This window comes from Globicephala melas, chromosome 11, assembly GCF_963455315.2.
Source record: "Globicephala melas chromosome 11, mGloMel1.2, whole genome shotgun sequence".
NCBI classification, from domain to species: Eukaryota; Metazoa; Chordata; class Mammalia; order Artiodactyla; family Delphinidae; genus Globicephala; species Globicephala melas.
This window is the reverse complement of record NC_083324.2, coordinates 72,312,105-72,340,065: the sequence shown is the minus strand read 5'-3', so window position 1 is coordinate 72,340,065 and position 27,961 is coordinate 72,312,105. Positions and strand designations below refer to the sequence as shown.

At 42.8% G+C, this 27,961-nt stretch overlaps 1 protein-coding gene across 1 annotated transcript; it reads right to left on the bottom strand.

Annotated features, from left to right (window-relative positions):
* On the bottom strand, positions 1 to 27,961 carry SPATS1 (spermatogenesis associated serine rich 1). Its single transcript, XM_060307509.2, is given in 11 exon segments — positions 1 to 2,110; positions 2,565 to 2,680; positions 6,186 to 6,248; positions 7,449 to 7,569; positions 11,964 to 12,125; positions 13,709 to 13,833; positions 17,906 to 18,053; positions 25,406 to 25,496; positions 25,498 to 25,576; positions 26,519 to 26,601; positions 27,853 to 27,961. Coding segments are annotated over 11 exon segments (1,023 nt in total). The 5' UTR covers positions 27,859 to 27,961; the 3' UTR covers positions 1 to 2,081.

The following is a 27,961-nucleotide window of genomic DNA, read 5'->3' as shown; positions in this document are numbered from 1 at the left end:
CATTCCTTATTTCAAGGGATAGCACAGGACTGGCGTGTATGGCTGTGTAAAGGGTTCATTGCATAAGGGAAAAGTGGGGGCTGAAATCTAGCTTGCACACTGCTCACCAGGCAATGCGTCCACGGGACTGTGTCCACCAAGAAAGCATCTTTCTCTAGGTGTATGAAGCCACCACATGGGCTAGACACTATATGTTGCCCTGGCAACAGCACCACCATCCACCTATTGCCACTTTTCCTTCCCCCATAACTTCCTCCCACCCACATCCAAGTCATTCCAGAGTCTTGCCAATTTTATCTCCTAGGTAGCCCTCCAATCCATCTCCTTTGTCCACCTCTGCTGTAAGTTTCCAGATCGAGCAAATTAAAATACCAGTTAAATCCCAGTTAAATTTGAATTTCAAATAAACAGCAAGTGAATTTTAGTATAATTGTGACTCACGCATTCCTTCTGTCCTCCCTTTCCTCGAGAACCCTGGTTTCTCCTCCAGCCCACACTGCGCTCAGCCAATAGAACACGTTTCTAGCCAGATGATCACTCCCATGCTCACACCATCACCACTGCAAGGTGCCGTCACACCCTCTCCGTACTTGGTAGAAACACACACATTTCCTCGGAAAACAAGCCATTGGGATTTTTGACTTCTTTTTTGATATGAGGCAGGGTCCCTCCATGTTCACCAAGAAATGTTTAATTTGCATGTATTTCTTACAAAGTCCAGGTTTGGGAGCCTCAGTGTTGACTCTTCAAGTCAGTTGTGGCCGCCCCATCCCCCAGGGAGGCTCAGGCCACAACCCCTCCTGGAGTTCCCCAGTGTTGGAAGGACAGAAGGCATCTCAAATGGGCTCCCAGTCCTTCCCCAGAGTCCACTGGGAACTTGGCCAGTAGATGTGCTAAATCAGGGTCAGAGTCCCTTACTGCAAGGGATGGGGGCTGTTCAGTGCGTTTCGGGCCCAGACGGGAAGAAAAGTCGCAGGGCATAAAGATGTGAGAGGGGCCAAGGCAGGGGGCAACGTGTGGCCAAACCAGCCAAGGTCAAGGCTGGTCAAGGGAGAGGGAATGAGTCCAAAGACCCCGTGGAGGCAGCAGGCCTGGTCTCATCAGGGGCTGGGCAGGACCAAGTGGTGCCCTGCACTCAGATGGGCACTCCTAGATGTCCCAGATGTCAGCCCCGCACAGCTATCAGGTTCTCAGTGAACCACAAGATTACCCTTGACCTCAGGAGATACCTACTGAAGTATATAGGTATGTAGGAGTAAAGGGTTATGATGTCTGCCGCTCACTCTCAAATAATTGAGAAGGGACTTCCCTGGTGGCGCAGTGGTTAAGAATCCACCTGCCAATGCAGGGGACACGGGTTTGAGCCCTGGTCTGGGAAGATCCCACATGCCGCAGAGCAACTAAGCCCGTGCGCCACAACTACTGAGCCTGCGCTCTAGAGCCCATGAGCCACAACTACTGAGCCCGCGTGCCACAACTACTGAAGCCCGCGCGCCTAATGCTCCGCATGCTCCGCAACAAAAGAAGCCGCTGCAATGAGAAGCCCGCGCACTGCAACAAGGAGTAGCCCCTGCTCGCCACAACTAGAGAAAGCCCATGCACAGCAACGAAGACCCAATGCAGCCAAAAATAAATAAATAAATATATTTATCAAAATTGATAGTAATAATTGAGCAAAATAATAATAATAATATGAGAAAAAGAGAATGTGTACAACTCTGGACAAATGTTAATTGTAGACTCTAGGTGAAGACTATGTAGGTGTCTGTTGTACGATTCTCGCAACTTTTCTATCAGTTTGACAGTTTTCAAAATATAAACTTAAGGGAATTCCCTGGCGGTCCAGTGGTTAGGACTCTGCACTTTCACTGCGGAGGGCCCGGGTTCAATCCCTGGTTGGGGAACTAAGATCCCACAAGCCGTGCAGCGCCGCCAAAACAAAAAAGTTAAAAGAGGCAAAACACAGTGATTCTGCATCCAAGTCAAACATTTGATTTAGAACAGTCGCACCAACAGAAGCAATTAACAGGAAAAGGCTCTCCAGAGGACAGTCAGTGCCTGCTTCCTGGACCTGTTCCTGTTCAAGACTGTCTTGGAAAGTCCAAAGAACCTGTGGATAGAGGCACGGAGTTAAAGGCTGTGCTCCATTACAAGACTAACAGTTCTCAACCACACACGGTGACACATGGCCATGACATCTGCCCAAGGGCCATCTCAGGGCAAAGGGCACCATCCACTCTGGGAGAGGCTCTCTGCCTCTCTCGTCTCCATTGTGAAGCCTCTCAAAAGCCTGCTCTTCTGGGCTTGCCTCCAGTTTTTATGCTACTTTTTTTTTTTTTGGCGGTACATGGGCCTCTCGCTGTTGTGGCCTCTCCGTTGCGGAGCACAGCCTCCGGACGCACACGCCCAGCGGCCACGGCTCATGGGCCCAGCCGCTCCGTGGCATGTGGGATCCTCCCAGACTGGGGCACAAACCCGTGTCCCCTGCATCGGCAGGCGGACTCTCAACCACTGCGCCACCAGGGAAGCCCCCTATGCTACTTTTTGAAGGTTCTTTGACCCACCAACAGGTAGCAAACTCTGTAGCAAGGGGACCGCTGGCTGCCAGCTGTCAAGCTCTTCAACTTCTCTTATCTCATTCTTCAGCTTGTTGGCCTTCTCCTTCACCCAGAAAGGCAAGCTGTGGGAAGAAAACAATACCCTGAGTTGAGTTTGTCTGATGCAAAATTTACAAACACCTTCAGCAGACAAGGCACTACATCCTCCAAAAGTAAGAAGGCCTCCCATGCTGCAAAAAATCAAAATCAAACACCGTGTTAGTCTTCACCATTTGCCCCCGCCCCAAACCCAGATCTCTTTTGTATCCCTCTCTACCCAAGAAGTTGACCCCAGTAGCCTGCATCACCTTGACTCCTCCCTGCCCCCACCTTTGAGCTGGGCTTGGCTAATGGGAGGCACCAACAGGAGATCAGAAGGTGGAAAGACAGAGGTTGGGGTATGTCTTATTGAGCTCCCACCCTATCTCCTGAGGTACCCCAATTCTGGAGCCGCTGTATTCTCCTCTGCCGCAGGTCCTTTCAGACAGCCCTTCTCCATCTCCTGCTGCTCTATGAACCATGGGCCCTCCTCCTGCTGTTCAGATCTAGGAGTAGTAAGAGTTTCCCACTGGTGGGAGCCCCTGGGTGCTCCGCCCTCCCATGTGAGTTTCCTCAACCTGCCCACACACTGGTAAACAGTCCTTTCATTAAACTGTCTTCAGAATCCCACCTGAGTGTGCCTTCTGCTTTCTGCCGGGACCTCAGCTAATACAGACACCCAGCGTCCTCCCAGGTCTGTTGAGATTTGAAAGGGCATATGCTGGGCTGCAGCGTGTGGGTTCTGAGAGGTACCAGGAAGTAAGGTTCCTGGGATGAGTCAGAGCAGCAAGACGAAGAATGTTTTCATCTTTTGGCAGCTAAAATTTTCATGTTTTTAGGGAGAAGTGCATCATGATTGAGAAAATACCCTGATAAACCTGCTGGAGTATTACCACACATAGCAATAGGTGGGAGTAATCGTTATCATTTAAAGCTGACAACCCAATAGTAGAAGCCCAAGTAAGAAAAGCAGGACGACAGACTTCCCTGGCGGTCTAGTGATTAAGACTCTGTGCGCAGTGGTTAAGAATCCACCTGCCAATTCAGGGGACATGGGTTTGAACCCTGGTCCGGGAGGATCCCACATGCCATGGAGCATCCAAGCTCATGTGCCACAACTGCTGAGCCAGCACTCTGGAGCCCACGAGCCACAACTACTGAAGCCCGCGCGCCTAGAGCCCATGATCCGCAACAAGAGAGGCCACCTCAATGAGAAGCCCGTGCATTGCAACGAGGAGTAGTCCCCGCTCACCGCAACTAGAGAAAAGTCCATGCACAGCAATGAAGACTCAACACAGCCAAAAATAAATAAATAAAATTAAAATTAAAAAAATAATAATAATAAAGTATAAAAAAAAAAGAGATTCTGTGCTTTTACTGCAGGGGGCACAGGTTCAATCCCTGGTCAGGGAACTAAGGATCCTGCATGCCGTGAGGCAGTGGCCAGAAAGAAAAGCAGGACGAACAGCAATATAGAAAGATATTAGCATAAAGAACCAGCAGGATAAGAACACAAGCATTCCTAAACATCAGAAGAAACAATTTTTTAACTTTTGTTGAAATAATCAAAGAAAACAGTGAAAGACTCAGGGTAAATATAATACACATAATACATATAACATAAACTATTATGATAGAATTGAAATCAAATCTGTCAAATCAATAAATGCAAATGGCCCTAATTCACCTCTTAAAGAAAAGAAATTTTCAAATTGGCTCACAAAGCAAAATCCAATTCTTTGTCTGAGAGAAAGACCTAAAACAAAGTGATTTGAAAGTCTAAGAATGGGCAAAGAAATATTAGTCAAATGCAAACAAAACAAAGTAAGAGTTGTAATCTTAATATCTGGCTAGGTATAACATAGGACAAATGCATTAAATGAGAAAAAGAAAGATATTTTTATAATGCTAATGGCTACAATTAACAATAAAGATAGGGCTTCCTTGGTGGCACAGTGTTTGGGAGTCCGCTTGCCAATGCAAGGGACACAGGTTCGAGCCCTATTCTGGGAAGATCCAACATGCCGCGGAGCAGCTAAGCCGGTGCACCACAACTAGTGAGTCTGCGCTCTCGAGCCCGTGAGCCACAACTACTGAAGCCCGCGCGCCTAGAGCCCGTGCTCCGCAACAAGAAGCCTGCGCACTGCAACAAAGATTAGCCCCCGCTCTCTGCAACTAGAGAAAGCCCGCATGCATCAGCGAAGACCCAGCGCAGCCAAAAATAAATAAATAAATGTATTTATTTTTTTAAAAAAAAAGAAATCTATTAAAAAAAACAATAAAGATAGAAACACACTAATATTGGGACATTATAACACAACAACTCTTGGTCCAAGTGGACAAAATGAGTGGACAAAAATGAGTAAGAAAATATAGGGACTAAACAGAATAATCAATAAGATAAATCTTCTGGGTATGTATCTAACTTCGAATCCTGATGAAATAGAATGTACTTTCAGATGCATGCGGAGAGAGTCCCAAAATCGAACGTATATTAGATCACAGGGAAAATTTTGATAAGTTCCATAAAGTAAAAATAATAAAAACAATATTTTCTGATCACAAGGTGATAAAAGTAAAAATGAATTACAAAATAAAAACCAAAAAGCTCTCTTACCTGGAAATTCAAAATCTATCTATTAAGGAATTCTTTAACCAAAAGGAAAGTACCAATGCGAACTGCAGAATTCTTCAAAAAATAAGGATAACCTGCATATCAAAATGTATAAGGTTCAGAATGGAGCTGAGCTAACATATAAGATCAGAGGAGTGATACTTCCCTCAAATACAGAAATACTCCAATAGCTTGCTCTCTACCTCTTCAAACTCTAACCATCCTCCCTGGCTGCACTCATTTAAGCATACGCCTTTCTTTTCTTCTTTTTTTTTAAAAATAAATTTATTTATTTGTTTGTTTTTGGCTGCATTAGGTCTTCATTGCTGCGCGCGGGCTTTCTCTAATTGCGGTGAGAAGGGGCTACTCTTCATCGCAGTGAGCGGGCTTCTCATTGCGGTGGCTTCTCTTGTTGTAGAGCACGGCCTCTAGGTGCGTGGACTTCAGTAGTTGTGGTTCTCGGGCTCTAGAGCGCAGACTCAGTAGTTGTGGCACATGGGCTTAGTTGCTCTGTGGCATGTGGGATCTTCCCGGACCAGAGCTCGAACTCATGTCCCCTGCATGGGCAGGCGGACTCTCAAACACTGCCCCACCAGGGAAAGCCCCGTCTTTTCTAACAAACTCTTATGTTTTGGAAAGCAGGGACCCTGACTTTTTGCTCCACATCAAACCCCTCACAGTGCACACCTAGGACTACACATGGCATCTGGTATTTGTCAATCATATCCGTTGAAGATGTGAGCAGCCCAGCTGCCAGACTCCACAGACACTTGACCTTCGAAACCAAAAACCCTCCATTCAAACTGCCTCACCCACCTGCTGGGATTCAAAAGGTCCCTATGTGTTAGGTGTCTATGAGCTCCTCCATAGGAGAAAATAAACAATTGATATTTTCATAAAGATAGGATAATATGAAACATGCTGAGAGAACTCACTTGGGAATTTGTGGAAGAGGCTCAAGTGGAATAAATGTATCAAATTTCTTTTCATAAGGCATTCTGAAAAACAGAAAAGGCAACCATAAGATAGGTGTGGTTTCTACGGCAAAGAGATCAATACATCATTGTGTTCAATAAAATGTCTTATTTTCTGGTTTTAATTGTTACGTATGGGCTTCAAAACTGTTAAGGGCCATAATTCTTATTATTTTTTTACCATTTTTAGTAAACATCATTAAAACAAACATGATTAATTTTTGAGGTATAGTTGATTTACAATATGTTTAAGGTGTATACATAGTGATTCACAATTTTTAAGGGTTATACTCCATTTACAGTTCTTATTAAATGTCAGTTATATTCCCTGTACTGTACAATATGTCCTTGTTGCTTATTTATTTATTTATTTTTTGCTTATTTATTTTATACATAGTAGTTTGTACCTCTTAGTCCCCACCTCTGTCTTGCCCCTCCCCCTCCCACTAGTAACTACTAGTTTTTTCTCTATATCTGTGAGTCTGTTTCTGTTTTGTTATATTTACTAGTTTGTTTTACTTTTTAGATTCCACATATAAGTGATATCATACAGTATTTGTCTTTCTCTGTCTGACTTATTTCACTAAGCATAATACCCTCCAAGTTCATCCATGTTGTTGCAAATGGCAAAAAGTTCGTTCTTTTTTACCGCCGAGTAATATTCCATTGTGTACATATACCACATCTTCTTTATCCATTCATCTGCTGATGGACACTTAGGTTGCTTCCATATCTTGGCTATTGGAAATAATGCTGCTATGAACATTGGAGTGCACGTATCTTTTCAAATTAGTGGTTTTGTTTTCTTTGGATCATGATTGATTTTTTTAAAATATTTTTAATGTACTATATCAACTGTTTTCTCTTTTAATTTAATGACCCTCCATTTCTCCTCAATGCTTAGTTGCAAGTACAAGTCAATCCAAATAGTAGTCGCTAATCAACAATCTGATTCAGTATGAAAATTGAAGTCTTCATAGTTGTTGATAATAACAGGAACAAAATTAACAACCACCTTTTTGTAGTCAAGATCCTGTGTATGATTTCAATTACACACATGTACATGTGCATACACTAAGGAACTAGGTACAGATTTTTTTAGAAATTCTCACCAAATATGTCTTGTTGAGATTCACCCCTTGTAAAATATAATTTATATGTAGTAGAAAGAAATACAATTCCTTTAAAGTTAACTAAATAACCCTAGTATTAACATACACTTACATTGAAAAATTCCCTGGCGGGAGAGTTGATCCTGCTTTGTGGAAGCCTTTACTCTGTTCTGGATACATATATGGATTATCTCCTGGAGTTACCTTTGGGATTCCATTCCTGGGATCAATGACTGTGAATGGAGTTTGAAAACAAAATCATAAAAAGGGCTGAAGATGATCCACAGATTTGCCATAAGAATTGACATGACAATGGAAACAGGATAATTTAGTGTTTTGTTATGAGGTACATATAGGTATCTTAATGTTCTGTTTGTGATTGTCTCACCTTGAAGAGATGAAAAGTGTGAGCCTAAAATAAAATAAAATTAAAATTAAAAATAAATTGTAAAAAAACAGATTAAAAAAAACAAATAAAGTACGAGCCTATGTTTGAGACGTTTTTTAAAAGGTGTTGTTGGGCTTCCCTGGTGACGCAGTGGTTGAGAATCTGCCTGCCAATGCAGGGGACACGGGTTCAAGCCCTGGTCTGGGAGGATCCCACATGCCGTGGAGCAACTAGGCCCGTGAGCCACAACTACTGAGCCTGCGCGTCTGGAACCTGTGCTCCACAACAAGAGAGGCCATGAGAGTGAGAGGCCCGTGCACCACGATGAAGAGTGGCCCCCATTTGCCACAACTAGAGAAAGCCCTCACACAGAAACGAAGACCCAACACAGCAAAAATAAATTAATTAATTAATAAAAGGCGTTGTTATGATTACCTCACCCTGGGAAAGAAGAATAGCTTAGGTTTGGATGGGATGTTTTGGTTTAAAATGAATGGTGAATCAAAAGTATCTGAAATGATTAGCATGAACTCTGACTTGAAATCTTTTCATTCCTGAACATTAGTGCACTTTGAATCCCTGAATCCCTCCGGGATTAGCAGCTCTAATTGGGGCTCTGCCTCTCCGACTGGGTCTCAGGAGGAAATCAACTAATAAGGGCTCTGCTACTCCTTCTGACTCAAAGACTAGGGTAGTGTAGCAGTAGGAGGTGGCCTTCCTGGTGAAGAGGAGTCACGAAAAAGTCTACTGATGCTGAGCAAACACTGCTTCCTCAGCCCATGCTCTGACACCCAACCCAGCCGCTTCCAACGCCCCAGGAATAAGTAACTAACCACATGGAGTCAGCCTGGTACAGGATGGTCGTTTAAACCTGCACCTCTTACACCAGATGCATCTCCTAAGGGAATAATCCTGGACTGCAAGACTAACCACCTTGGGATCAGAAGCAAGGATGCATGGCTGGAAGCACAACCTCCTTCTTTGCTCACACACCCAATGAACAGGACCCTCTTCTTAATTTTTAAATGCTTGTTTTGATATTGCTCCATTCACCTGTACTCACAAGATACAAGCCAAAGGGAGAGCTGGGGAAGATTTTGAATAAGCTGTTTCCTACCTGCCCAAATTTCTCTAGCTAACTCAGAAAAGCCATTTGCACAATTGGCGGAAGTACTTGAGTTACTGGAGTACTTGATTTTTTAATTTTCTATTTTTTACTCTTTCAAAACCCTTTTCAATAGCTAAGACTGTTCGGCTAAACTTTTTATTAGCTCTTAAGTGCAGGGAAATAACATCAACTACATCTGTACATTGAGTGCTTCCTGAGGATGAAATGCTGAGGATTCAAAGCAAGGAGAGTGGAGTGACCCTATCTTTTGAAACCCAAACCAGGGTACTGACAAGTAAAGGTCAGGTGACAATAAGAAGTGGTGAGAAGGGCTTGAACTGTGAAATCAGTCACGCCTGAGTCCATGAGTCCAAATTCAGTTCTGCAATTTCTAGTTCTGTGCCCTTGGGCAGTTTAACTTCCCTAAGCCTTAGAATCCTCATTTATAAACTGTTTATTTCAAATGTCTACTTTGCATAGCTATCATGAGTACTGAATGAGAATAATCTGTATACATAATCAGCACTCAAGAAATGGTAGCACCCTGTTTGGGGAAAGTATCCTAGGAACTTGTTTGGAAAACCAGAGCTTTTTGAAGAATGCACTAACCATTCTGTCTCTAGACTGCTCTTCTAATCTACAGATCCTGGACTTGGGCTGCAGCATTTCCAGCATCCAGCCAACCCTTCAGACTGGTCCCCACAATCCGAATTAGCAAGAGCCAATTCCTTAGCATCTACCCAGTGGCTACTGTTTGTCCTGAATTCAGTGGTTTTTGTATATTGACAGACTCCTTGGTTTGTCTCAAGTCTGAAGTCAAGGGGAGATTCTGTCAGCAACCAAGGACTTCTCTGTTCAGTCCTGAACAGGTTTTTCCTTCAACTGCATGGCTTATCCCTATACTTGTGCTACTAAATGTATAAAGGTATAATCTAAGTTGTTTAATATATATTGTGCAATGTTTAGTATGTTGCACCCTTAAAGCTATCTATCCATTTATCTTTATTTCAAAAATCTGAACATAGGGCCAGCATATACTTCTGTTCCATATTTAATGGTGAAATTTAAACGTCAATAAATAAAAATAGTATACCCACGTAATGCTTAAAAAAAAGAAATGGGGACTTCCCTGGCAGTCCAGTGGTTAGTTAAGACTGCGTTTCCACTGCAGGGGGCTCAGGTTCGATCCCTGGTCAGGTAACTAATATCCCACATGCCACATGGCATGGCCAAAAAAAAAAAAAGAAATGGTAGCAGTTGTTATTATTATTTGAAATTAGGACTAGGCTAATACCACCCGCATCCCAATTTTTTTTTTTTTTTTTTTTTTTAGGTACGCGGGCCTCTCACTGTTGTGGCCTCTCCTATTGCAGAGCACAGGCTCCGTACGCGCAGGCTTAGCAGCCATGGCTCACGAGCCCAGCCACTCCGCGGCATGTGGGATCTTCCCGAACCGGGGCACGAACCCGTGTCCCCTGCATCGCCAGGTGGACTCTCAACCACAGCGCCACCAGGGAAGCCCCCAATTTTTTTTTTTTAATCTGGAAAATTCAAGGTTAGAGAATAGGGAATCTTATCTAGTTGGGAAGACAAGACAATAAAAACAGTAAAGGGAAGGAAGGAAGGAAGGGAGGGAGGGAGGGAGGGAGGGAGGGAGGAAAAGGAATAATAAACACAAAATTCAGGACAATGTTTACTTTCGAGTTAGGAGGGAAGTGATGGGTTAGGGTTAGGATTTGGATCATCATGATAATCTCATTTACTTTTGATACGTACTTGCAGTTGGCCCAGTTCTGGCCAGTGAGACACGAGTGGAAGGAAGTTTCCCAAGGACCATATGGGAAAACTTTTCCTTCCTTCTAAAAGGGGAAGGCAACAAGAGATTTTCCTCTTTTTCATGTCTTGAATATAAAAATGATTCTTGGAACTGCGACAGTTATCTTGTGACCATAAGGTGACAAGCATCAAGACAAGAAAATCCAACACTACGAAGAATGGTAACACACACACAAAAAGAAACAAAACGAGCCTACATCTTTGATGACATCACTGGGCAACCAGACTATATAGGTCACCTAGCTGTCGAAGCTTCTTGTTAATTACATAATAAATATCTTATGATTTAAGTCTGTGATAATTTGATTTTTCTCTTACTTGTAGCCAAGAGCATGCCTAAGCAACAGAAAGCTAAACTTAATCCCTTCTTGATTTTTCTCAGTTGTTTTCATACATAAACCAGTTAAATAAATCCTTCCTGAGAATTCCCTGGCGGTCCGGTAGTTAGGACTCTGTGCTTTCACTGCTGTGGCCCGGGGTTCAATCCCTAGCTGGGGAACTAAGATCCCACAAGCTGCGCAGTGTGGCCAAAATAAATAAATAAATAAAAATTAAAAAATAAATCCTTCCTGTTCCACCCTATGGCTGCATCTCAATTAGGAGCGGGAAGTCAGCCCTGGTCCGGGAAGATCCCACATGCCACAGAGCAATGAAGCCCGTGTGCCACAACTACTGAGCCTGAGCTCTAAAGCCTGTGAGCCACAACTACTGAGCACACGTGCCACAACTACTGAGCCCACGTGCCACAACTACTGAGCCCACGTGCTGCAACTACTGAAGCCTTGGTGCCCGGCGCTCATGCTCCGCAACAAGAGATACCACTGCAATGAGAAGCCCGCATACCACAACGAAGACCCAACGCAGCCGAAATATAAATTAACTAATTAATATTTTTAAAAAAGAATGCACTTTTAAAAAAAAGAGAATCTAAAGTACGATTTAAATGCATATGACAGGCAGCATTTAATTAAAACCTGAATTATTTTCCTCGGACTTCAGTGGAGGTTTCTATTAATAAGTATCTGAGAGAACTTATCTGATGACTTAAATGTCACATTAGCATTTTATGAAATCCAGAGAAAAACAAAAATGTAGATCAGCATATGTTGTGAGTTCTATGCCAAAAAGTGCAATCTGCCAACCATCCCCTTCACTTTCCTATCTTCCTGGCTGCACTTGGGTGACCTGGTGACCCCGCAGGGCTGCCCCCAGCCACGTGATGCTGGGCCTGCAGAATCATGACTCAGGAGTATTTTTGAACATTGCATAGTTAAGGTCCAGGAGGAAAACATTACCATATTTCTTCCTCCCAAAGCACTTGTCCATCGTCCTCTCTGATAGAGACCTCCTGTTGCCGAGGAAGACCCCGTTGAAGAAACACTGCTTTCCAACATGGTAGGTGTGGATGTTGCTGCTAAGCCTTGGGTAAAATGTCCACTCAGGACGCTGCCCATCTTCTGCAAGACATCAGAAATCCTTCCATCAGCACTGCTCCCAGCGTCACAATGTAGTTGGATGACAAAACACTGTGAACCGCCCCCCAGGCACTATCTGGCTATAATGTGTATAATTCTATCTGACTATAATGTGTATAACATGTATAATTCCCTGGTTCTACATCGAGGGCAGTGTCAGACTCTGTGGAACTAGGCACAAAAGGCAGGGAAGTAGGAAGAAAGCTGTCTAAGAGGGCTCTCTTTTTTTCCCTTTTTACCCTCCCCTTCAAAAATAAAGCCAGTTTTATGGTTGGAAGTGATGTATGGGTTAGGAAGCTCAGAGACAGTTTTACAACCACCTACAATCCAACCTTTCTCTAATAAGTGTGTAGGAAGAACAGAATGCCCATCAACCAGGGAAGGGCTGGAACACCCATGGCATCTTAACCGGATGATACATGGCGTTGGCAGCAACAGTGGCACATGCATGCACTACAGTGACACAGGGAAATGTGTACGTACGATTATGACCAAGGAGAAAGGCCGCTGTGAGACCTTAGGCTAGTTACTGGACCTCTCAGTGTCTCTGTTTCCTCATTTGACCCTTTTCCTGTAAAATGGCTAAAGTGATTTTAAACAATAAAAGATCGCCTGACAGCTCTAGGGTTGCTTAAGAAACTCTTGTGCTCTTTGGTGGCCGAGAAGGAACACAGGCTTTGGAAGCAAGCAAGTTTGGGTTCTAATCCCATCCCTTCATTTCCTAGGTTCGTGTACTCGTATGGGTGACTGAATCTCTCCAAGCCCCAGTTTCCTTCTGTGTAAAATGGGTAGGTCTGTATTAGCCACATAGGTCTATATGTTTTTTGTTTTTTGTGGGGTTTTTTTTGCAGTACGCGGGCCTCTCACTGTTGTGGCCTCTCCCGTTGCGGAGCACATCCTCCGGACGCACAGGCCCAGCGGCCATGGCTCATGGGCCTAGCCACTCCGCAGCCTGTGGGATCTTCCTGGACCAGGGCACGAACCCGTGTCCCCTGCATCGGCAGGCGGACTCTCAACCACTGCGCCACCAGGGAAGCCCCGGTCTATACATACTGACAAAGAAAGAGGTCCATGATCTATTTACTTTGAGTGAAAATAATTTGTGTACTATTTTCTACTAGTGAAAATAATTTGTGTATTATTTTCTACTAGTGAAAATATGGTGGTATATTACAAGCAATAAATATATATATACACATACATATATATAAACGTATACATACATATATACATTTCAAAATTCTCAAAGAATATATATCAAACTCTTCACAGCTATGGGGCAGAATGGGAAGATTATTGGAGAATATTGGGGTATGGGTTTTTATACTCTACATACTTATTTATTGTTTTAGTATTTTGCTACAGTACATTTATGGTTTTTACATAAAAGCATTTTATTTTTGCAAAACACATAAAAATAGTTGCCCAGCAGAGTTGTTGTGAGAATTAGAGGCGAAGTGTGTTGAATGCCTGGCACCTAATGGGCCTTCAGTGAATGGCACCCAACAGTATGGCAGCCTTCTGCAAAGACCCTGGGAGTGGAGGAGGACCTATGACTTACTCACTTGTCTGCAACTTAAGCAGGCTGAATTCCTGGCGATATTTATCCTTTCGGGCTTCAGGCAGTGAGGTTTCAGAGGAGTGATCAGAATGTGAGGAGGAGGATTTCAGATCCGAATCTGCAGCAGGGCTGGAAAGGAAGCAGAAGGATTAGATTCTTCAATGTGCTTAAATTGGAAGTTAGAAGCTGATCTTACACTAGAATTCCCCTCATCTATGAGAACTAAGACTACTCCTCGATAAAAGTCCATGAGCATATAATTTATATATTCACAATTTGAGGGGACTGAAATATATTCAAAAGGTGCATGCTTAAACAGTTTAGTGTCCAAAAGTTAAATATAGAATTATTGGGGAACTTCCCTGGTGGTCCAGTGGTTAAAAATCCACCTTCCAATGCAGAGGACGTGGGTTCGATCCCTGATGAGAGAACTAAGATCCCACACGCAACTGATGAGTTCCCTGATGAGGGAACTAAGCCCACACGACGCAACTAGAGAAGCGCATGCACCGCAACAAAGAGCCCATGCTCTGCAACGAAAGAAAAGATCCTGCATGCTGCAACAAAGATCCCACATGCTGCAACTAAGACCCAACGCAGCCAAATAAATAAATATTTTTTAAAAATTATCATATAACCCAGCAATTCCACTCCTGGCATATACCCAAAAGAACTGAAAACAGACCCTCAAACAGATACTTATACAAGAATGTCCACTGCACCATTACTCATAATAGCCAAAAGGTGGAAATAACCCAAATGTCCATTGATAGATGAATGGATAAATAAAATGTAGCGTATACATGCAATGGAATATTATTCAGACATAAAAAGGAATGAAGTTCTGATATATTCTACGACATGGAAGAATCTTGAAAACATTATGCTAAGTGAAATAAGCCAAACACAAAAGGACAGATATTGTATTATTCCACTTATATGAAATATCTAGAATAGGTAAATTCATAGAGACAGAAAGTAGATTAGATTAGATTAGAGTACCAGGAAATGGGGAGAGGGGAGAATGGAGAATCACTGCTTAATGGGCACAGAGTTTTCTGTTTGGGGTGATGAAAATGTTTTGAAAATAGTAGTGATAGTTGCACAACAGTGTGAGTATAACTTAATGCCACTGAATTGTACACTTAAAGTGGATAAAGTGGCAAACGTCCTGTTACATAATTTTTACCACAATTTTTTTAAAAAATGAATGATGCGAATTCCCTGGCAGTCCAGTGGTTTGGACTCTGTGCTCTCACTGCCGAGGGCCTGGGTTCGATCTCTGGTCAGGGAACTAAGATCCCACAAGCCGTGCGGTGTGGCCAAATAAATAAATATAAAAATTAAAATTAAAACATAAATAAATAAAATAAAAATTAAAAATGCGTGATATACTGATACATGTTACAACATGAATGAACCTTGAAAACATTAGGCTGAATAAAAGAAGTCAGACACCAAAGACCAGATACCGGTGATTCCATTTATATGAAACACCCAGAACAGGTACACCCATAGAGATAAAATAGAGATTAGTGGTTTCCAGGGCTGGGGGGATAGGGGACATGGGGGTGACTGCTAAAGGGTACAGGATGCTTTTGGGGGGTGACAAAAATGTTCTAAAATTGACTGCGGTAATGATTGCACAACTCTGTGAATACACTAAAAACCATTGACTTGTACACTTTAAACCGGTAAATTATATGGTATGTGAATTATGCTTCAAATAAAACTGTTACCAAAAAAGATACGTTTTCAATTAAACCATTGACTGGAAAGAAAAAAATCAGTCAGTATAAAGAGAAGAGGCAGAAATAATCAAAAACAAACCTAGACTGAAATGGCTGTAATAACAGAGCATTATGTTTAGTGCCTAACTTCTTGGCAGTTAAAAAGGCCTACAGCAAACTATTGTGAGTGTCAACAGAAAAAGCAATCACTTCTGGTCTAAGTGGCCTTGCATTTGATAGATGGCCTTGGACAATGCTTTCAGATGTAGTTAACTGTTATCAAGTCATAGGATCTTTTTTCATAATATTACATCACCCTGATATTTGAATCGTTCCAAACCAACTTCATACTGATAGTCTTGTTTGCTCCCTACAAACATCCTGTGATATAGGTGGGGCCAATAGAATCATTTCCATTTGCAAGGGAAATGGGCCCTCAAGGCAGCTAACGATAAAACACACCCCAGACAGAGGCAGAGCTGGATCTCCAGGTTAAGTCTAGACTATGTTGCCTAAAAGTCATAAAGAACCCGAGTTCCATAACTCACAAGTCTTGTATAGCTCGATCTCTACTTTGGTGTTTTTTAATCTATTTTATTATTCTCATTATTATTTTTAATTTATTTTTGGCTGCGTTGGGTCATCGTTGCTGCACACGGGCTTTCTCTAGTTGCGGCGAGCGGGGGCTACTCTTCGTTGCGGTGCGCGGGCTTCTCATTGCGGTAGCTTCTCTTGTTGCGAAGCACGGGCTCTAGGCACACCGGCTTCAGTAGTTGTGGCACGTGGGCTCAGTAGTTGCAGCTTGCCGGCTCTAGAGCGCAGGCTCAGTAGTTGCGGCACACGGGCTTAGCTGCTCCGCGGCATGTGGGATCTTCCCGAACCAGGACTCGAACCCGTGTCTCCTGCATTGGCAGGCGGATTCTTTTTTTTTTTTTAACATCTTTATTGGAGTATAATTACTTTACAATGGTGTGTTAGTTTCTGCTGTATAACAAAGTGAATCAGTTATACATATACATATATCCCCATATCTCTTCCCTCTTGCGTCTCCCTCCCACCCTCCCTATCCCACCCCTCTAGGTGGTCACAAAGCCCCGAGCTGATCTCCCTGTGCTATGCGGGGCTGCTTTCCACTAGCTATCTATTTTACATTTGGTAGTATATATAAGTCCATGCAGGCGGGTTCTTAACCACTGCGCCACCAGGGAAGTCCTCGATCTCTAGTTTTTAATAAACATATCTACACTAATAACTTTGAACTTTTGAAGTGTGCAGATAGAGCAAAAATGCAACAACTCAGAGTCCCCCTCCCAGTTCAAAGCGTATCATAATTTTGACACTGGGGTGAAATATGTCTCTTCTAAATATTTTTTATGTATTTGTGTTTGCCAAACAAACTGTGTAGAAAAGATTGCAAGGATAAAGGAAACTTTCCGAAAGAACTTTAGAAATATCCACCTACTTTGTTTTACTCAACAAACATTTAGCTGAGTACATTTTGTGGCAGGCATTGCTCTAGACACTGGGGATCCAAACAGTCCCTGCTCTCGGGAGCTTAGGCTCAAGGGGAAGAGGACATGGACAGATAAACAGATGATTGTGGAAGAGTGAGTAAATGCAGAGTTGGAGGAAGCAGGTTTTGCAAAAAAGTAGTATAATATGATATTAATTGTGAAAAATAAATACATATTTCTATGCATAAGAAAGAAATCAATTTTTTCTCATGCATATAAAAAAATAAAATGTTAACATTGATTCCCTAAGAGATAAGATTATTGTGACTGTTATTTTTAATACTGTTTTTTATATTTTCAAAATTTCTACAACGAACTTAAATTACTTTCTTTATAACAAAAATTGTTAGAAAAAGGTTTTCAAAACATTTGACCATAAAAGAAATATAAACAAAGTACAGAATACTTTTTCTCTAAATACAGTTTTACAAATAATTTTAAGGCCAACATCCACGAGAAGAAATAAAGCATGGCCAGCCCTTTCCTCCCACTCCCCAAAAACCATCTGTGTGTTCCTTTCCCAGAGAGGTAACCACTGTCCTGACTCTGACTGTTATGGTAATCATTTCTTTGATTTTCTTTAAGATTTACCACCTGTGTATGTATGTATTCCCAAAAAATATGTAGTTTAATTTCACCTTCATAATAGCCAGTACTTGCACAGCCTGTATTGTATGCCAGGGAGTCTTCTAATCTCTTTACAGTGTATGTATTACCTCATTTAATCTTCACAACTGTGAAGTATTACCCCCATTTTGCAGATAAGAAAGCTTCACCAGGGAGGTGAAGTAATTTGCCCAAATTCACTCAGATGCCAAGTGACAGAGTAAGATTTGAACCCAGTCTGGCTCCAGAATCCATGCTCTTGCCAAATATGTCACACTACCCCTCAGACTGTTGGCCCCCTGGTCAGAATTGACCCCAGCGTTTACAGCTCTTCCCTGGACCCTTACTTACTCTGGGTGAACAGACCCTCTGCCGGGGCTGAAAGGCCCACTGACGCTTAGACCTGTTTCAATAGAAGATGAGGGGCTGACACTTCTGCCAGAGGACATTATGTTGGCAAAGCATCCCTTAGATTCCAGAAAATAATTGAGTTTAGTACCTGCAACACATAGATATCACCATTTGATTACATTCATGAAAATACCTCCCACTTTATCTTGTTTCCTAGATGATAAATAATTTCTTTTTAAAAAATAACATTTGTGGGAGTTCCCTGGCAGTCCAGTGGTTAGGACTCAGCACTTTTACCACCATGGCCCAGGGTCAATCCCTGGTCAGGGAACTAAGATCCCACAGGCTGCATGGCGTAGCCAAAAAAAAAAAAAGTTTGAGCATTTACTGTATACTTGAGATTGTGTTAACATCTTCACACATTATCTCATTTAATTCTCATAACAACTCACAGACAGAAGTATTACTTATCCTTCCATTTTACAGATGAGAAAACTGAGGCTCAGAATGTTGAGCAACCAAGACCACATAGAAAATAAACATGTTGGCCCAGGTTGGATCACAGCTCCTATAACACTAAAGTCTAAAAAGGCTAACTTCTGTGTTAGATTGCTTGTCCCCCGGCCACATAGTTCACCTACTCTAACTAAACTAAGTGGGAGAAAGAAGGTCTGAATTGAGCTATGTATCACTGTACATTGTATTGAGCATCTCAAGAAAATTCCCCAAAGGATTTATTCATAGAAAGACTAGCGAGTATAGCTGGTGATCACAATCCAAAGAACTGTCTTCAGGACTTCTACGGGTTCCCCTCCCACCGCAGTGTCATCATTCTTTTATATCACATCTTCCCCACCAGACTGTGTCTTATTCATCTTAGTAGCACTCAGAGCAGTGCTTGGCACAAATAGATACTCAATAAATGTTTGAGTGAATAAATGGCAAAGCATTATAACTCCCCAACCACCCACGATTACAAGTCCTGAAACCCAAGGACAGTCAGATAGAGAAGCACACCCACTGTCTTCACTCTGCTGTACAATGACTCCTATGCGAAAGTCAATCTGTTCTCTCATCATTTTATATAGGTGTGTGCGTTGTCCAGTCACTTAAAAAAAAATCAGATGACTGGATATTGCACTTCTTTATGCACACCTTCAGAGAGCACAGATGCTCCACAGATAAAATATAAGCTCTCGGTTATAGGAGAATTTTAAGAAACAAGAGTCGGACTTCTCTGACTCTGGAGTACATTTTTAGACTGACTGCTGTTCCACCTACACAGTATCATGATTCACATGTATGTGGCATATGCCAGGCACCTGGGCAAATTCCCACCATCTGTCAGAGGAATTGACCCTTAGCCAATTCTTTATTCGTTTCCTATCAACGCCCTCTCAAATTCATCTATCAAGCGAATCGTATTTTTTCCACCTTTGTCAAGTCCCAACCCTACCACCAAACCCTGTACTCTTAAGAGGACTTTGCCTGTGGCTCTACAAAGTTTAAAGGCCAGCTGAGCTACTTCCTCCCCTCACAATACCCCCATCCTGGGGTTTCTCAGGGTAAGGACTGTTGCATACAGAGTTAACAAAAAAAAAGACGCGGGTGGGGGAAGGAAGATAAACAAAAACAAAATAACAAAAAATATAATAAGTAATTTAAAAATACAGATTCCCAAATCCCATTACAGACCCATCAAACTGGAATCTCGTGTGGTGAAGCCTGGGAACCCACATTTTTAATAAGTCTCCCTCTACCTCTTAGGCTCATGCTTGGCAGTGAACTTCCTCCTCTTCAAGCCCAGTTCCATCACTGCCCTGCATTCTATCCTGTCCCTCTTCCTGACTCCCTATATGTGTCCAGTCATGAAAATCACCTTGAGGCACTTGTTCAGCATGCAGATTCCAGGGCTCTGACCCAGACCTACAGGGGACAACCCGAGAATCAGTATGTTTAAGAAGCACCTCAGGGGACTTCCCTGGTGGCACAGTGGATAAGACTCTGTGCTCCCAATGCAGGGGGTCCAGGTTCAATCCCTGGTCAGGGAACTAGATCCCGCATGCGTCCCGCAACTAAGAGTTCACATGCCACAACTAAGGAGCCTGCGTGGCCCAACAAAGACCCGGTGCAACCAAATAAATAAATAAATATTTAAAAAAATAAAAAGAAGCACCTCAGGTGATTCTCAGAGCCAGCCAAGTGTGGGAAGAGCTGCTCTGGAACATGGCACAGAGCCTAGAGCAGCCCTCGGTACATGAGGGCCAACTGGTTGCTTGAGGGGTGAGTAGCTGGGATGCAGGGGAGCCCAGTGGAGGGCAAAGCTGTGAAGAGAGAGCACAGGTCCGCAGCAGCCCCGGACACGGAACCACAAATGTGGTGTCAACGAATACAACACAGACCACACTCTCTGACCACAATGCAATACTATTAGAAATCCATAATAAAAAGACAGCCAAAAAACATCCATAAGCTTGGAAACTCAAACCACACCTCTAAATATTTCATATGATAGAAGAAAACATAACGGAACTCATGAGGTACTTAATGATCAATGACATATGTACAATATATCAAAACTGTGGGATTCAACTAAAGCAGTAATTAGAACCTAGAACCTTAAATGCATCAACTGTATTTTACTGAATGTAAGACACTGTAATAATATTACTATTCTATGTACCACAAAGAACAGAGGCTGCCAATTAAATTATGACACATGCTTTATCACTTAGGACTTTTACTTAATACGTATTGAAGCACCATTTCAGACTTACTTAGATATAGATTTTAATCACATATCACTCGTGTGCATATTTAAAGAAGGAAAATATAAGCAAAATCAATTGGTTAAGGGGCTTCCCTGGTGGCGCAGTGGTTGAGAGTCCACCTGCCGATGCAGGGGTCACGGGTTCGTGCCCCGGTCCGGGAAGATCCCACATGCCGCGGAGCGGCTGGGCCCGTGAGCCATGGCCGCTGAGCCTGCGCGTCCGGAGCCTGTGCTCCGCGGCGGGAGAGGCCAAGGCAGTGAGAGGCCCGCGTACCACAAAATAAATAAATAAATAAATTGGTTAAGGCATTCTTAAACCTTACATTCAAAAGTCTGATTACTGAATCACTTTTCAACTCAACCCCCTAAAGGTCACATTTTCCACCTAAATTGACCTCACGCCTCCATTATTCAGTGCTCATCCAGCAAAGTTTATGACAGTTACTTCACATGGGCTACTGGGCCCACAGCACTGGTAAGACCAATCCAATTTCAGAGACACAAACTGTGAAAAATATCTATCTTACAAGTAACAGGTTATAGTGTTAAAAAACAAAGATTCCAAAATTAATGACCTAAGCTTTCAATTCAAGGAATAAGGGGGGGAAAGGCAAACATCTCAAAATGGTAAGGAAAGAAATCATAAAATAAAAGCAGAAATGAATGAAATAAAGAAGATTATCAGAATTACGGCTTCATGGAAAAACTAACAATGTAGATAAAGTTCAAGAAAAAAATCTTAATACAGGTAAACAGTATAAGAAATGAAAGAGAAGCCATAATTACAAATAAAATAGAAATAACTTTACCCATAAAGAAATTGAGTACGAGAAATATCAAATAACTTGCTCAAGGTTACAGAGCAATGGAGTATAATTTATAAAATGTAGTTTAATGTTACTGCCACACACCCTGACAGATAAATCAATAGAATAGCAAATGTAGATAGAATAAAATTTTATGTGATAACAGTGGCATCTTATCTCAGTGAAGAAAGGATAGATCATTCAAAAAAGATTGCTGGAACAACTAATTAATCATTTGGCATGAAAATAAAATGAAATCTCTCTTATCCCAACATAAATTCCAAATGAATTATAAATTTGAATGTAAAAATTAAAAGATATACCTGAAAAATGATAAGCGAATGTTTACATAATGTCAGAGTGGGGAAGTTATTTCTAAGAAAGATATCAAATACAGGCAAAATAAAAGAAAGGTGCATAGATTAAATACATATACATTTAAAACTTCCATAGCAAACTCTAAACTGGGAGGAAATTTATAACATACACGATAAGAAAAAGAGTTAATAATCATGACTAAGTATGAGTTTTTTAACATTTGTAAGATGAAAATAAATACCCAAGAGAAAAAAATGGGCAAAAGACATTATTAGGTAATTCATTAAACACACACACCCAAATAGCCTATGTACGTTTGGAAAAAAAAGTTCATCCTTACATTAGTAAAAGAGCTGAACTTAAAATGAGATACTATTATTCACTATCACTTTGCAAATACCCACAGCTGGCACAGCTTGGAGAAATGGCATTCTTGTACATTGCTGCTGAAAATATCTCCAACTCACTGAAGAACAAATTGGCCATTTACGTCCTCCAAAGCCTATGAGAAGTGCCCTTTTCATCCAAGGTTCTACTTCTAGAAACACATCTATGAAAAAAGGTGTGAAATGTATGTATAAGGATGCAGAAGGGACCCACACATGTAGAGAAAAAATAAGATCAAGGGCAGAGATGTCTTCTAGGTTGAGACCTGTATGTCAGTTCTGAGTTACTTATCATAGCATCTACTTATGATAGTATTTGCCCAGAGGTTTTAACAGGGGCTGCCTTTTCATAGCCCGGAAATATTTTATATTGTATATTGTATCGGCCACTAGAGGACAGGAGAGCTCATCAAAGCAGGGATTGGCTGCTAGGGATGGTATCAGAGGGAGCCCCTCACAAGATTTTGGGGTTTGTTTTTTTAATTTGAGGGGCAAAATGTAAATGTATTATGCGACCTTGAGTAGCATGCATTGAAATCACATCTACAAGTGTAGCCTATTTCTTTGTTTGCTTAGAAGTTTCATGCTGGCAACACTCTAGAAAGTGGCCTATGGTTGCTGTAAGAGCAGACTTGTCTGACCGGCCAGGGCAGGAAGAGCAGTGGCTCTGCTCAAATGACACATTCTCCAGAGCCAGCTGACTTCCAGGTCTTCCTAGTAGTAATTCAGCCTCAAACATGACCTAGAGACACTTAAGCATGACCTCAGGCTGCCCCTCCACATCTCCTCAGGTAGGAGAAGAGGACTGGAAATGCAAGTCTGAACCCACCCATTCTGAAACTGATGTTCCCACTGTGTAGAGTAACATTGAGTTACTTTCAGCAAGTCAATGACCTGTCGTGCCCAGCTCCCATTGCGTATCCCATCTCTCTATCTAGCACTGTAGGCTGGGGTGAGGCACTGTAACCTAAGGAACTTCCTTCTCGAAAGGGTCACCATTCATCTTGAGAATTGTTACTCAAATGCAATTAAAATCCAGTGAGTCATAAGATAGAAAATCCTAACAAGTCGCTAAAACTCTATGAAATATGAAAAGATGGTCCAACCTTAAGGACCAAGAGAAGGTTCTGATGACTAGAAAGGAATCAGAAAAGAAAAAGAAGTTTAGAAAAATGTCTGTTTCTGGGACTTCCCTGGTGGTGCAGTGGTTAAGAATCCGCCTGCCAATGCAGGGGACACAGGTTCGAGCCCCGCTCCGGGAAGATCCTACATGCCGTGGAGCAACTAAGCCTGTGTGCCATATCTACTGAAGCCCGCGTGCCTAGAGCCCGTGCTCCGCAACAAGGGAAGCCACTGCAACGAGAAACCCGCACATCGCAACAAAGAGTAGCCCCCGCTCATGGCAACTAGAGAAAGCCCACGCGCAGCAAGGAAGACCAAACACAGCCAAAATTTAATTAATTAATTTTTTTAAAAAAAGATAGAAAGTCTGTTTCTTCGGTAACAGCTGTGGAATTCACGATAATTATTTCCATTTCTTTAGGCAGGAATAACACCTTACATAACCAAGGCTCTTTCACACAACTGTCATCTCAGCAGATTTACACCATAGCACTGTCTGGTGGGGAGAAAATAATACAGCAAGCCAAGTTAGCTTAATGTGGGTACTCTTTAACCAAACACTCAGTTTCCCATCCCTGCTTATCTGCTCAACAAACAAACTAAAGATCTAGGATGGTGGGTTTTAACCCTTTTTTGGATCACAGACTCCCCCAAGAATTAATGAAAGCAGTGGGCCCTCTCTGCTGGAAAAATGCATATATCCCCACAGTTATGCTCAGCTGGTTCATGGAGCTCCTTTCCTTCCTGAAACCCATGGGCTCCACGTGAAGCTGAGCTCAGATGTGGTCTCCTCAGTAGACACACCTACGCGGCAGAAAAAGAAGCCATGGATCTTTGGTTAATGTGGTCTGGAGATCTCAGACGCTGGTGCTCTTCCAGTACCCCTAACTCAGAAACCTGAAGCCCCTCCACCCACCCTTAAAACAGCAGGTCCCTCCTTTATCCCCCTGGTCAACCTGAAAACTGCAGAAAGGTCTGGAGCTTAAAGCTAGAATCCCAGAACCTTTTTCTCCTTGCTGAACTAGCCACGTTGGGCAATGAATGGCTCAAACTCCTACCGCTCTACTGGCGCCCGCTTGTAGGTGGGTAGTAAATCGTACCTCCATCCTCTCCCAGCACTTACAAATTAAGAGATTACAGACCTGGAACGCAGGAGACCAGAGACCAAGCTCAGATCTGATGGGGCAGACACAGAGCATTCTACAATCCCTTCTTGCAGCATGAAGGCCACCCACCTGCATGTACTCACTCAGAGGTTTTCTGAGAGACTGTGGCTGCTCTGCTCCATGGCACTGTTCTCTGAAGGCAAATGCGCTCCCTAACATCCTCCTCAGCCTTAAGAACCAATCATGCCATCCATTATTTAATTTAAACCTTTCATTAAAGTGTTCATAATTTCCACCTGAGTTGTCCCAGCCAATACACAATGCCACAAATCTAATATATGAGCAAAGAAAAGAAAGAAGAAGAAGAAGAAGAAGAAGAAGAAGAAAGGGTCTGGGCTTTGTAGACCGTAAGACTCATGTCAAATCCCAGTTTCATCGTTTATTGACTGAAGCACTGGGCAGGTCAAACCTCTGGCCCCCATTACTCTTTGTAATATACCTCTTGGCTGTTAGGAGATCCAGGGAGGTCATTTATGAAAGCTCTGCTTTGATGCCGCTCTCTGCCTTATCAGATCTTCGGTTAATACAGACAGTATTAATACAAGTAGTTCTTTTTACATGCTCCCAAACTAGCCTCCTTTTAAACTTCAACAATGCCTTCTCGGGCTTCCCTGGTGGCGCAGTGGTTAAGAATCCACCTGCCAATGCAGGGGACATGGGTTCAAGTCCTGGTCCAGGAATGATCCCACATGCCGCAGAGCGACTAAGCCTGTGCACCACAACTACTGAAGCCCGCGGGCCTAGAGCCTGTGCTCCGCAACAAGAGAAACCACCACAACTAGAGAAAGCCCGCGCAGCAACGAAGACCCAACGCAGCCAAAAATCAATAAGTAAAATAAATTAATTAATTTTTAAAAAATGCCTTCTCACTCTAGTGTACTTGGATAGGGCAACCAAATCCCACCCAGCCCTCCTGATTTCTTAAACTCAACTGTATCTCCACTCTCCTGTGGTCATGCCAGAGTCTCCTTTCTCTTGAACCTTCTCCAGCTCACTGCTGCAGATCACTGTGTAGATGGGGGGGGAGTCGACAGCCCCGTGGACAGTTTCCAGTGTCCATGGACGGAGTTATGCATGTGTCTGTTTTAAATATTAAAAGCAACCTGGAGACAACGAAAAGACCTTTGTAAGAAAGGCATCAGTCAAAACAAACAAACTCCACGGGCCATTGAAAGTCAGGCGGGCAGGGTTGGCCTCTTAACAAGAGCTTCCCTCCTTCCCCCTGATTGGGCGTTTCCCGGTTTGGGAAAATGCCCGCCGAGCTCCCCTGGGCTCTCGCCCCGCCCACCGAGATGGGCCTTCCACCCCTTCCCCCAGGGGAGGCCTGGCTCTACACTCGGAGACCTCCAAAGAGGATGCAGCCGACATCAACGCACCAATCCCAACCGGCAGCCGAACTGTCGAACGCCAGGCCGAGGAACCAAGAGCCAAGGGCAAGAGGGACGCCGCCGCCACCTGCTCCTCCAGCGGCGGCGCGTTCTGGAGTTGCCAGGACACCTGCCCAGCAACGCGAGGCCGCCGCCTCCGGCCAGGCTGGGCTTCCCGGTCCTCCTCCCTCTGTATCCCGGGGCTCTTTGGGCCTCCGCACGTGATGGAGTCATTCGAAGGGGTTAGAACTAGAGTCTCCAGCCTTGGTGGGGCGTCGTGGGCAAGGACCGCTGGAAAAGCGGCTTGGTGTTTCTGGATTTTTTTTCTTTTCTTTTTAAGAGTTGTGGTTCTTCTCCAGGCAATTTTCATTATCGGGACTGTAGCCCCTGGTGGCAGTGAAGGATAAGCCCTCCACAGAGCTTGCAGATGCCCGCTTATAATTGGCTTGGATTAGACAAGATCACCTGCCACTTCAGAGCGCCTTTTCTGGGCCAGGCTCCCTGGTGGATGTTATCTTCCTTAAGCAGCCAGCTGCATTTTTCAAAATAGAAAGCTGAATTTGAGCAAGGGCTTGCTCAAGGTCAGCCAGAAAACTGAGATTCATTTCCAAGTTTTCTTATTCCAAATCTACCACTCTCTCCATCATACCAATTTAAACTTATCTTACTAATACTTACCAGCATGTAATCAATCGTGCAGGCAAAGCTTTCCTCCAAGTCTGGTTTAAGTCCCTCAATTCAAATTCTGGCCTAATTTCTCCCTTGGTGAAGTGACAAAAAAAAAAAAATTAGACTGTGTTTTATTTTTAATAATCTTTTTAGTGACTATAAGAAAAAATTTTTTACTGATTATTACACAAAAGTGGTCATTGTAGAAATCTTGAAAAATATTAAAAAATATTGTTAATACTCATAATCCCACAATCTAGATAAAACACTTTTTTCTGGATATCTATTTCTGTATAACAAATTGCCCCGAAATTGCTTTAAACAACAACAATCATTATTATCTCCTGATTCTGGGGGTTGGCTAGGCTAAGCTAGGCTATTTCCATTTGGGGTCATGTGGTTGCAGTCAGAAGGTGGCTGGACCTTTCTCACTCATATGTCTGGTGACTTGTGTTGACCATAAACTGGGACCTCAGCTGGGGCTTTAGCCATATCTCCTATGCATGGCTTTTCCATGTACTTCTTCACAGCATGGCGTCTGGGTTCCAAATAGGAGCATCCCAGGAGAATCAGGCAGAAGCGTCCATAGCCGTGGATGTAAGGAGAGGGAACTCTGACTACACCTCTCACTGGGAGAATCCAGGTCACATTGTATGAAGAGCCTAGGGGGTGGGGGACCTTGTTGGAACCATCTTAGAAAATACAACCTGCCACACCACTACTAATATTTAAGAGTTATTTTCTCCCTGTCCTTTTTTCTATGCACATAAGTGTTTCTGGTTTTGGTTTTGTTTTTGTTGGGGTTTTTTGTGTGTTTGTTTGTTTTTGGCTACGACGCGTGGCTTGCAGGATCTTAATCCCCCGACCTGGGTTGGAACCCGGGCTGGGGCAGTGAAAGCTCAGAGTCCTACTGGACCGCCAGGGAATTCCCAACATATATGTTAACATAAGTGGAAGTTAACTACATATACAACTTTCTAGAATGCTTTTTAAAATTTCACATTATATCCTGATGATTTCCTCTTATTAAACTGTCTTTTAAAACCACATTTTATCTGTTTAATTATCCCATGGTAGAAGAGGTAACATTTCTAATAGAAGTGTTAGCTGGGCAACAGCATAGTTATTAAAATGTTGTAATGCAAAGAAGGCAGAGATTTTTGTCTGTTTTGTTCACTGCTACATACCAAGCACCTAGCACAGTGCCTAGCACATATAGACGCTCAATAACCATTTGTTTAATGAATGTATAAATGGGTGGATGGATTGTTGATTTAAATGGCCTGAGCTGAGCCCCTCTCCTATTTGCATCCTCCTGCAAAGAAAGAGACCAGGCCTCTAACCTGCATCACCAGGTTTCAAAACATCAAGACCTGTTGATCCGGGGATTGTGGGGCAGCCGGGTAGATTGCAGGGCCGAAACTCTCTCTCATCCTAAGTGTCCTGCGTACT